Below are 12404 nucleotides of genomic sequence, written 5' to 3'. Positions count from 1 at the left end.
TTCAAATGTCACTGTGCCTGATTTGTGCCGACTGCACAGTGGTGCCTGCTCTAAATGTGAGTGAAATAATTGGGCTAAAAGCGTTAGAGCCAGAAAGGCACAATAAACCAATGATGGATGATGTCATGTAACTCAACGCGATTCAACAACCCGCTAAGAAAATGCTATCAATCACAGTTTGGATCCAGAGCAGAAGTGTTCTTAGTGCTCTGCAGGTCGGTCCAACTGGATCGCTTAGCAAGAGGAGAGAGGCTGGATGTGATGAAAGACTCGTTGGCTTCAAATGGAGGAACATAAGTGTGTCTGGTGTGATATATAAACAAATTGTCTTCATCCGACATCGTTGGAAGGGAAACAGCCTGCAAAGCTGAAAACAACGACTCTAAGGTCAACGCGCTTCCCTCCAACTTCCTGCACAAGACTTATTACTTTACTGTGCTTTGACAGGAAACTCCTTTCTTAACAGGAATGCATTTTAGGTCAACAAAGCAAAACATCGACGTTTTATTTCATATTGTAAGCATGCATGTTTTTGTTTGGTGGTGGAGGAAAATGGCTGCCCATGTTGACTCATCCTGTGCAAGGTAACAATGAGCAATATACTGGCTTCAATAGATATCCATACTTTTTCCAACTTATTGGACTGTAGTTGCACTGATCTGCACTGTAAATATTTGGGTTTGAACCCGGACTTGAATGTATTGGATCGAATTGTAATGGGACCATTCTGGAAAGAAACACTCGCCAAATATCATGCATGTGAATTTCAGATGGACATATTTCCAAAGGAAACATTTGGAAATAGTTTGGAAATTCAGATATCAATTTCTCATTAAAATAAGTCCTCAGTTTATCCAAACACTGTTATGAAAAGCTAAACATACACTAACACCAGGCTTTTACATTGGAATAAAAAATAAATACACTTTTGGCTTTTTCTTGTTTCAACATCTCACAAACAAAATCCATGTGTTTTATTGGGATTTTATGAAATATTCCAACCCAGGTTAAAGTATAATGTGTGAATTTTGAAACTTTTTACAAATGTGCATTTTTAAACTCTGAAACCCTTAAATAATTCTTTTGAAGTCTCCTAATCAGAAAATAGTCGACTTGTAAATGAGCATTTCTATGTCTGATGTAAAGCTAACGCTCTACATCACAGCATCGCTCATGGTGACACACGATGGTGGCAGCATCATGCCCTTTACGTGCTTCAGCAGGGACTGGGAAACTGAACAACTGAGGACAGAGGCAGCATGAGCCTATGCTAGCAGCAGTGCTAATAGCAAAGCTAATTTTTCATTTAGCACTTTAGCATTTTTGCTAACTTTGAAAATGCTTAGCATACTTAGCTTCCCATAAATAACATTTTCCAGATAAAATCTGAAGGGCTAATTTACTTGGCTGTTTTGTTAACTTTCAGTTGAATAAAGTTTGATATTTGGGTTGAGGTTTATTTCAAACAGAAAACAAAGAAACAAAATAAAACACGGACAGGATGTAAACATAAAGACAATATCCAAGGACGTTAACAAACATGTAAATTATAAAATCAAATTTCAGTTGGTGCTTGAGGGTTGCAGTTTTTTAAGGGCAGGTATAATTTAGCATTAGCACATTTAGCGCTTTAGCATTAGTTTCTGCTAAATACGGTGTTGTTGTGGTACTTTATTGTTAGCATAGCTAATGTTTATGATTAGTGCTTCAGGTTTAGCGCAGCTAGCATTTTATCAACTTAAATTGCCAGCAATTCCAAAAAAAATAGACAAAATTAATAAATAAAATAGATTAATTTAGAATCAATATGTCAATTTGGAGTTATAGAAGCATAGCTCAAAGAACGTTAGCCATCATCAGTGGAAACATTTTGGTGAAAAAAGTCAGCCTTGTTTTTGTCCCCTTGCTTTTATTTATTCTTCATAGCTATTTTTGATCGGAAATGTAACAGTACACAGCCGATTTTACAGTAAACGATTATTGCAAACCACCAAAGATTGAGTTAAACTAAAAGCAGTAGGAGGTAAAAAATGCTTTTGACCTCAGGGATAAACAAACGATGTTTCTGATGAGAACAAACAGCTGCAAGAACAACTTATGTTTGTTGACAAAACACGGATCATTTAAATTGTGAAGCTTTATGCAGCTCCAATGTTCGTATTCATCACTGGACTGATGTCTGATGCATCCGCCAGGTTTTTCTTTTTGCGTCAGCAGCAGCAGCTTTCGTGTTATGCTGCAATGTATTCATACGTTTCTCAGCCACAAAACAAACAAAACACAGATATAAATAAAACACTTTGTTGTTTCATCCAGATAGGTTTTTCAAAAACAGCAGAGGTTAAAGCAGTTAAAGGAGCCAAACATGTCAAATATAATGACTGAATTTTTAAACATGCCGAAACTTAATATGCAGCTGCTTTGCATAGGCTGTAGGCTTTATGTAATCAGATGATCTTGAAGGTATTTTGTTAAGATAAGGTTGGCCTGCAGCATCATGTCTGGTCGGGATAAGCGACAAACAACCCTGTGGATCAAAGTTTCCTTCAAAAGATGATTGGGGTTGCATGTCTGTCGCGTTTTACAAGGTTTCCAGATCTGGTTTTACTCCAAAAATCCAGACCATCAGGAGGCTTTTACTCTTGTAAAACAGCAACAGATGTTAAACTAGGCTTTTGATTAATTGTGGACCACATACTATTTCAAATTGTGACTTTGTTCTGATTTCAGTTTCTTCAAAACAACCTAAATATACATATATTTTGAGCTAACTTTTTATTGAGCTCTCTCTTTTCCACTAAAAACAACAATTATAAACATTGAGAGTTGTGGTATTTTACTGGTTTTACAGAAAAATAGATGCTTCCCACTTTGCAAAAACACAAAACCTTATCAAGTATTTTTGTTCTAGTTTGTAAAAAAAAAAAAGTCTCTAATTTAAAATACCAGCAGCTGTGGTAGATTTCTGGTATTTTACCATAAATTAGAGATGTTTTCCTTTATAAATTTTAATCTATTAAAAAAACCATCTTGTTCCACTTTGTCACTGCATAAACATAAAATCTTATCAAATAATTTTGGTCTAGTTTGTATTGGAAATTCATCAGAACACTTGAGACAAGACCAGACCGGCTGCCACGCAACGTTACAGCAAGAAATAAGAGCTTGTTTTAAGTAAATAATCCCTCAATATGGAAGAAAAAGTTCTAGTTCCACTGGCAGATTATATATAAGAAGATATTTTGATATAGGGGCCGATGGAACTAGAACCAGGTTGCTAGGCGACGGGCTGGGCTGGCGTTGCTAGGTAACGGCGCCAGTGGAACTAGAACTTTTTTTTAATCAACATTAAGGAATTACTGACTTAAAACAAGCTCCTGTATCTTTCTGAAAAGTTGCTTTTAAGTTAGTTTTGTCTTACTTCAAGAGCATTAAAATATTTGCGCTCTTGGTGAGACTTTATGTTTCTGATTTGTCCTGTTTTTATTTCAACTAAAAACTAGAAACATTTTTCTTTTTGCTGTTGATTCCTGAAAGCCAGGCAGCTGATGAGGAATCCCTGAAAAAACAAAACAGGCCGTGTTACTTGGAAATGTTTGGAGAGTTTTTTGGATGGAAGATGACAGCAGGCTTGATAATTCAAAAGGTGCCAAGCAAGAGGGAGCTCCAGAACATCTGGGTTCATACAGTTGTTGTTTATATATATATATATATACACATGTGGTCTCTTACAAAAGGAGAAAAAAAGTAACATGGCTCTGAGCTGGAGATTTCTCGTACATGAAGATTTATGCTGTGTTTTAATAAAGAGAGGAAGATGGATTATCCATCCCACTGGCCTTGTCTGAAAATAAATCCCCACCCAAAGTCTGGAATGTTGTTTTCTTAATATGTAGGTGACTTTCTATATAAGAAAAGTGTCTGAATGTAAAGGCAGAAAAACCAGATGAGAAACTAATCTCTGGTCTTTAAACTTCCACCAGTCCTGCAACTCAAAAACAAATCTTTATTTTCCCCATATGCTCATAACTCCCAAATCTGTTGTTTACAATGAATGTTTACAGGGCAGCTAATTAAAATGACTCAAAACTATTTAGCCAGTAGATGTGTTACACACATTTTTCCAACCATCCTGACTATACAAAGAAGATTATTTGTATGCATTCTTTTTTAAAGGGAAAGTCAATTTCTCTGGGTTGTTCTGCCACCATGTAACTGGTCCAAGTGCAGTTAACGTTGTTTTTGCATTGGGGACTTCCCACCAAGCAACAGACCTGATTTCAAAGCTGAACCTTCATCCAGACCTCTTTCAGACTTCAGTCAATGTTTGATCAAAGTGTAGCCCTGATTTAAACCTGCAGCTTGTTGGCAGCTTCCACACCTGATGGTCCGTTAGCTTCACCCACCTTGCAGGCCAGAGATCCCAGGAACGCCAGGATGGCCCGTTTGTCCAACGTCTCCCTTTTCTCCCTTCGGGCCTGGGGGTCCTGCAAAAAAAGGAAAAACTTTACCAACACAGTTAATTATTTAATGTGTGGCTGACAGAGAACATCAGCACTGCAAAAAACTTAATCTTACCAAGAACTTTTGTGTATTTTCTAGTCCAAATATCTTTGTACACTTTATATAAGACCAAACTAACTTATAAGTAACTTTTCATCAAGACATATTGATGAAAAGGTTCACGTTCCATCGGCAGATTATTTCACTTACCAACAGAACAAGAACCTTTTCACCAATATTAAGGAATTATTTATTTAAAACTGGCTGAAAAGTTACTGATAAAAGGAGAAGAAGAAAACTGGGAGGCTTATGTAACATGTGAGGCTCTAGATTTGTTTTATTTTACTGAACTGAATTAAAAAAAAGACTTTAGATTTTAAAAGTTGCAGACTCTTAGTTAAGGCAGTGATAATAATACTTTAACTTATAATTTAATAATTTATTTGTTAACTAATGTGATAATGCACATTAGTTAACATTTCTGTAAATGTTTTCTACAGAATTAGATAAAATACAACTTTTTATCTGGACAATGAGTAACTTCTCGTTGCTAAAAATAAACAAAAGGTTGAACAAAATGAAGTCAAAATGACTTAATTACACAAATATCGCCAATGAATACAATCAGTGCAAATACAAAATAAGGAAAACTATAACAAATTATAAAAGGTATAACAAATTATTAAAAAATAATTTAATCCATAGATGGATTAAACAGGTCTATAGAGATCAGATAAAATGAGCAAAAATTAACCTGAAGTTTCACCAAATCAAGCAGAAAATGTGATTTGGTCTGATTAGCTCAACTTTTCATCCATAATAAAATAAATTAATAAATAAAAACTACACATCATTAACACCAAGAGTGAAGCATGGTGATGGCAGCATCATGCTTTTTGACTCAAAGATACTTAATTTAATTTAATTTATTTGATCAAAACAATGCAAATGTATTATAATTCATGAAGAAATTAGCATGATAGCAACATGTCCTAAAATAAGTAAGCAGAAAAGAACTAAATGTATAACTCAGGAAAGAACACAATCCTTACAGTTCAATAAAAAATCCCCAAAACAAGCGTGGAAATGTTGCCAGATAAAATGAAACAGATAACAGAAAAGGCATTTTCCCATTACATTACAGATGTTTTGTTTTACAAAAAGGAAACCCTGAGGACTAGACCTTTATTTGGTGCTGATTATAATTTAAATTATATCATGAAACTCTAGAGATCGTTGCATTTATTTATAGTTATAGCAGCACACACAGAAACGTCGCTGCTAAATGAAAGTCAAACTGGATCCGACACCGGCCTGCAGATCCAGTCCAAACGTTTGTTAGGAGATTCAGGGAGGAAAGAAGCCAAATAACGAGAGAACAAGGAAGAAAAGTCTGGCCACAATTAAAACCACATGTTTAAACAACCACAGCACAGCTTATGGGAATACTGAGAAATTCAGGGCTTGTTTTTGTGCAGTTGGTCATCATCCTGCAGACCCGTAAGCTGCAGGTTCCTGGAGCTGCCAACTGTAAGCATGTAGCATGAACAGGTTCCTGAGGACGGGATGAAGGCCGCAGAAACACAGGCCAACATGAAATCAGAATGAGGAGGAGAAAACATAGAAACAAAGCTGGAACTTCAACAAAAATGATGTTCAACTGGAGTCGATGCCGAGTAAAAAAGATTAAATCTGCTGAATCAACTACGGTCATCCAATTCATGCAGCTCTAAAGTTATAATATGTAGCAAAAATCTTCATAAAATCAGGAAATTTATGGATAACCCTGAGAATGTTCCTAATACCAGAGAGTCTTCAGTCAGAGGCTTCTTCAGATTCGCTGTAACACTGACTGCTACAGGAGATCATTCCTATCACAGCCATCAGGATCTTCAACAACTTTTTGAAGAAAATTGCATAACATTTAACTTTCCTCTGGGATTATCAACATATTTTTGAAATGAACTGAAATGCAAAAGTACTAATATTACTTAAACTTTTTTTTGCATTTTGTAAAGTTTATCCATAAAGTTCAATGTCTTAAACCAAACAATGTCAAGTAGAGTTGAAAAACAGATAGATGACGTTACAAGAGCTTGAAATATTTTCACCAAACCAAATCATAACTTTTTTTTTGGCTCCCTTTGCTCTGATTCTAATCAAAGCAACTAAAAGCCTTCAGAGTCCAACAAATTAAGAATAAAGTTGCTGTTTGAATCTCTCTGCAAAAACTGAGCATCTACACTGACAGTAGAACATCACTGTGACTCTGGAGGAGCTGCAGAGTTTCCACTTCTCCACAAACCCAGTTTTTATGAAAGAAAGAGCAGCATTGTCTTAGTAAAAGTACTTCATTCTGCTTGTAATTTGCTGCTGAAACAGGAAACATGTGGAAGAAGATTTCCTGATCAGATTGGGTAAAAACAGAACATTTACAAGAGAAGCTGAGAATGTGTTGAAAATCCTGTGATGGTTCTGTCCTCTGCAAGGTCAAGTTACTGGGAATTAACTCATGAGAGATCCGTGGTTATCGTAACAAAGAGGTCGATAGGAAACCTTTCAGATTTTTGTCATTAGATTAACACATAACATGTGTGGCACTTAGTGAGTCAGAATGAAAATAGAGCTAAGCAGCCTAATTAAAAATAAAGAAGAGACCGAACCAAAAGCAGCCGTGGCAAGAGAAAAAAGAACGGCGGGTAAACATGGATGGAGATGTGAAACTCTTCTTGGCAAAGGTGACGCAGAGCTGATTACCAATGAATGTGGCCACAGAGCTAAAACTGATGACAGGGCTGATTTGAGTTTTCATTCTGGGTAAAGCTCTAAATTTAAGCCTCAATTATTTGCAGGCTGAGGACCCACATGACGCGCGGACCCAAACTTCAGGGGTCCCATTTGGTTTGCTATCAGTTCTTCGTGCTGTGTCCTCTGCCAACATTACATCATGGCATGCCTTTTGATTTTAACAAGCCTGAGAAGTAATTTGTTACGCTGGTAATGAGAAATGCATTGCATCTGGAGTAATCAGGTCTGCAGAGGTTGGAGGAGGAACACAGAGCGTTGCTTAATACTGCAGGGTTGAAATCCCAAAATGTAAAATGAAGTTGCACGCTAGAGTCGCTTGCAGTCAGTCATACTCCAAACATGGCTGAGAGGTGCGCAGAGGTGGTGATTCATTAAGAAACTCTCATGTTCTGATGTTATACGGACGTCTGACTTTGTAAAAGTTACATTAAACAGCAGCACAAAGCAAATGCTTCAGGCGTTTTAGATTCCTATTAATCAGAGAGGAGACTCAATGCATCCAAATTCATTAAACAGTTAAGTCATACGCAGTTCTCAACACATGCAACGCAGCCCCTGAGTTTTTTCACAATCATTTCCAGAGGGGTCTCCATAAGGGAACACAGATGTGACTTACTCAGCTGATTTTGTAGGATAAAAGTCTGGAATATCTTAGAATGACCCTGTGTCTAAAACTAGCGAGTAAATCTTTGAACACTTCATGACAGGAGAGGGTTTGTGTTGACGACAGTTGCTCCCAAATACCTCCATTCTCTTATTCATTAGTAATATTAGAAGGAAGCCTAAATGTTGCATGTTGTAGCATAGCTAGCAGGGGTGGGCACAGCTAGTGGGCACAGCTAACTGAAAAGATAATGTGCTAACCCTGAAGTGCTAATAATAAAAATAAGCTCTGTTACTACTAAAGCGCTATTTAAACATGCTATTTAGGAAGGAAGCGAATGCTAAACACTATTTAAACATGGTAGTTAGGGAGGACACTAGTGCTAAAGTGCTATTTAAACATGGCATTTAGGAAGGAAGCTAATACTAAAGCGCTATTTAAACATGCTATTTAGGAAGGAAGCGAATGCTAAACACTATTTAAACATGGTATTTAGGAAGGAAGCTAATACTAAAGCGCTATTTAAAGATGTTAGTTAGGGAGGACACTAGTGTTAAAGTGCTATTTAAAGATGGCGTTTAGGAAGGAAGCTAATACTAAAGCGCTATTTAAAGATGTTAGTTAGGGAGGACACTAGTGTTAAAGTGCTATTTAAAGATGGCGTTTAGGAAGGAAGCTAATGCTAAAGTGCTAAATTCAATCACGGTAATATTCACTGAGTAATAACAGTAAATTTTTATTTTGTATATGTGTCTGCACAGTTACGCTACAGTTTTTTTAGCTGTTGCGTTTTGCTAACTGTTGCTAATTTGGCCAGAACATTTTAAACTGTTTACTGTTCTACCAAGAAACATTCTGGGGATAAAATAGATGTCATTTGCTGCACCGCCTGTATCTGAGCGTAGCTTGTAAGTCTTTGTGCAATTCATGGCAGAAGATGGTTTGTGTTGACAACAGTTGCTCCCAAATGCCGCCGTCCTCTTATTCATTCATAATAGAAGGAAGCATGGATGTATAAGAGGCTCCAATGCTCCAAAACTGTCCTATGTCTTTTATTGGGTCTTTTAGCAAAATATTGCTCCAAACACCACAGAAACTCACCAGATATGTAATAACTTCTTCTTTGACTGCACCAAAATACTGCAATAAAACCAGTGGGGAGAGTACCTAATGTTGCATGTTTTTAATATCTCTACAGCTGTTGTAGATCATATGTATTATAATACTGTTATGTCATAAACAGGTTCCTTTTATAGGACTAAAACTCCAGTTTCTATGGTGCTCCATAAAAATAAAACAAACCCCTCTAATAATGTCAAACTTCATGTGTCTGATCAAAGTAAGAGTTGTTTGCTTTCCTTCAGATCTTTAATTTATACTAATCCGACATTAGATTAACAAGATGAAACATCACCCTAGATTTTTACATGTTTAATGCCAAAAACAAAATGAAAAGTCGTGAGAAAAAATCCTGAGTCACATGACTGAAGAGCTGAGAGAACAACCTACAGCAGCACCGATGATATGATATTTCCGTCTTTACAGTGCTAGTAAAGCTAATTTAGATTTACTTAGATAACCCATTCCTAGATGCTTAGAAGTGACCAAAGTTTCAAGGTAAAAGCAGACTTTATGGGAAGCTATTGTAAAAAAATCACATTTTGTACGTTTTTGTACTTGTGACTAATTTGGGTCTCAAATGCATCTAAAAAAGCCGATGTGCTAAAAAAAACCACTCTGTTGTTTTTTGGCAATAAGATAATGTTTTGTGGTGTCTGGAAAATGAGCCGTTATAAAAACTTCCCAATTGTTAAGTCAAATTTGACGGACACTGCTGTTACCTAGCAACCCCACACAAGCCAGATCCCGTTACCTAGCAACCCAAGCAGAGCTCCAGCACATTTAGTCAGCTGGTTTTACCTCTTTATGCACTGTTCAATGGCTGCTGCAACAGACAGGTGTATGTTTATTGACTTTACTATTTAGAAACTACTTGCTGTATTCTTGTTGGTTGTTCTGCTTTTCAAATATGTAGGATTGCATAATTTCGATTCTGTTTGCAACTATTTTCATGTGTGAGTAAACACTGAGTTTGGGGGGTGGCCAGCAGAAGATGATTTAGATTTAAAGTGACAAGAGGCCCTAAAATATTTTATTCTGAAAGGATCTCTCTGAAATCTCATTATCTAAAAATAATTTTGTGCAAAAAAAATGTAATGAGAACATGTTTAGTATCTATTATTACCTCTTCAGAGAAGTATAATAGGTCACCTTTAAATGTAAGTTGTATTGTGACGTTAAGACAAATTCAGGTTTGTCATCTTAAACTCTGGACATAATCAGATCTTTGCTCACCCTCCAGAGTGGTAAGGTTCTTCAGGGTCATGGAGTGCTCCCAGTCCTTCAGCCGCAGATCCTCGGTGATCGAGTTCAGGATCTCCATCTCGTTCCTCAGCTGCGTCTCCGTGTGGATGTGCGTCACCCACAAACTGCTGGTGTCGTCTGTGATGTTGTGGATCTGTATCTGAGAAACATGATGCAGATTGTTATAGACCTACAAGGCTTTTATGCAGCAGTTTCACTGCAAAATCACAAAATTATTAATTTAATTAATAATCCTATTTATTTAGACACAATTACGGTCCATAAAAAAACATATAGTAGCAAATATATTAGTGCACTGAAAATATGACAAAACTAACTTCCAAATAATTTTCAGGAAGATATAGAAACTTGTTTTAAGTCAATAAATCCTTAATACTGATGAATAAGTTCCAGTTCCGCTGGCACCGTTACCTAGCAACGCCAGCCAAACCCAGCCCGTCACCTAGCAACACCAGCCAAACCAGCCCGTTACCTAGCAACCCAGTTCTAGTTCCACTGGCAGATTATTTAATTTATATCAATACATTTTTCACATGTTACAAAACAGGGCTGTCAAACTCATTTTCATTTTGGGCCATATCAAAAATCTAAATGCTCTTAAAGGGCCGGTTGTGCCAAAATACATAGCCTATATTGATAAAATCAATTAAAAAGTTAAAATATCGATAAATAGCTGTTCCTCCAAGATTTTGTGATTGTTTTCTTGCAATCAAAATTACAGATTTTGTGGGGCCAATTTGAAATGTTTGTAAGGAAATTTTCTATTTATGCTTATGTATGATGTTAAGTGTGACTTTTAATTGCTTGCCATATAAATTACAGAGTACAATTTAACCACAAGCAAGACTGAGGCTGCAGTCACTTAAACTCAATGTTTTTGACCAATTTTGAGAAAATTTGCAGTAAAATCAGATAAAAATGTGGAGATTTGTTGATTTTGTGTGAATTTTCCAGATTTGTGAAAAACTGGAAGGAGTTTCTGATGTAATCTGGAGTTTAAACGGCCACGTGAAAAGCTACAGCAGGCCAGATTTGGCCCCCGGGCCTCGAGTTTGACTCATCTGCCAATGGAACTAGTACTTTTTTCATAAATTTTAAAGAACTACTGACTTAAAACAAGCTTCTATATCTTGCTGAAAAGTTACTTTTAAGTTAGTTTAAAAACTAGACCAAAAATACTTGGTAAGATTTTGTGTTTTTGCAGGTTTCAAAAATTATTGTGCTGCTTTTTAATCTCCAACCTGCAGGTCTTTAATTTTAAGGTGATGAATGCTGATGTCGTTGGTGAAGGTGTGATTTACAGCTCCAACAGTCCAGTTGACTTCGTCTAGTTTCTCTCTGAGTCCATTCAAATGTCCCGAAGCGTCCCTGAAACACAACCAAATGGTTAAGATTTGTCCCTGTTTGACGTTTTAGTCATCAGACTCTGGGATGCGAACCTCAGCAGGACGTCGTGGTCGCGGAGCCACCTGGAGGTCCGGGCCACCTCTACGCTCAGGACGGTCAGGTTCCTGCCAGCCGAGCTGCTGAAGGAGGACAGACGGTCGTCCAGCTGGACCAGGTAACCTTCTGACTGCAGAGAGTTCGCCTGGATGCTCCTCAGATCGACCTCCAGACTCTGGAGGAGGGAGGGAGGAGGGAGAGATCAGCCTCTCTCTCCTGTCGGTTCTCTACCCGTTTCCTCAGATCGTCTCTAACAGGTGGGAACGTCGGATCGGCGCCAGGTGAGGCGTTGCTGCTCTCTCTCACCTTAATGAGGATCTCCAGCCGCTGCAGCCAGCTGCTGTGGTTCTGGAAGATGCTTTCCAGCTTCCAGATGTTTTCCAGCAGGTCGGCCTGCGTGGACGCCTCGCCCAGCGTCTGCTGGAGGACGCCAGCGTGGTCCGACGTTCGAGTCACGTTCTCCATCAGAACCTCCTGGCGCTGGGAGGAAACCTGGGACCGGGACACTGGGGAGAGGAAGAGAGAAGAAGAGAATCTGAGAGTCTGATGGACCGTACTGAGGGACCAGGTTTAAAATGATGGATGAATGGACGAACAGACGGATGGACGAATGAATGAATGAACGGACGGACGGACGGACGGACGGACGGACGGACGGACG

The 12404-nt window shown here is 37.8% G+C and overlaps 1 protein-coding gene across 2 annotated transcripts in view; it reads right to left on the bottom strand.

Annotated features, from left to right (window-relative positions):
- Window positions 1-12404, bottom strand: part of scara5 (scavenger receptor class A, member 5 (putative)) — an 80671-nt gene that overhangs the window by 18647 nt on the left and 49620 nt on the right. For both annotated transcript variants that reach the window (XM_015028753.1, XM_015028754.1), the window contains exons 4-8: window positions 12050-12249; window positions 11740-11918; window positions 11542-11668; window positions 10271-10439; window positions 4407-4487 (exon numbers count right to left, since the gene is read on the bottom strand). In XM_015028753.1, coding sequence (XP_014884239.1) covers window positions 4407-4487; window positions 10271-10439; window positions 11542-11668; window positions 11740-11918; window positions 12050-12249 — 756 coding nt within the window. The remainder of the gene's footprint in view (window positions 1-4406; window positions 4488-10270; window positions 10440-11541; window positions 11669-11739; window positions 11919-12049; window positions 12250-12404) is intronic.

Source organism: Poecilia latipinna, unplaced genomic scaffold (assembly GCF_001443285.1).
Source record: "Poecilia latipinna isolate Pla-1442-1.1 unplaced genomic scaffold, P_latipinna-1.0 Scaffold134, whole genome shotgun sequence".
In the NCBI taxonomy this organism is placed as follows: Eukaryota; Metazoa; Chordata; class Actinopteri; order Cyprinodontiformes; family Poeciliidae; genus Poecilia; species Poecilia latipinna.
The sequence above is the reverse complement of the archived record's forward strand: the minus strand, read 5'-3'. Positions and strand labels throughout refer to the sequence as shown.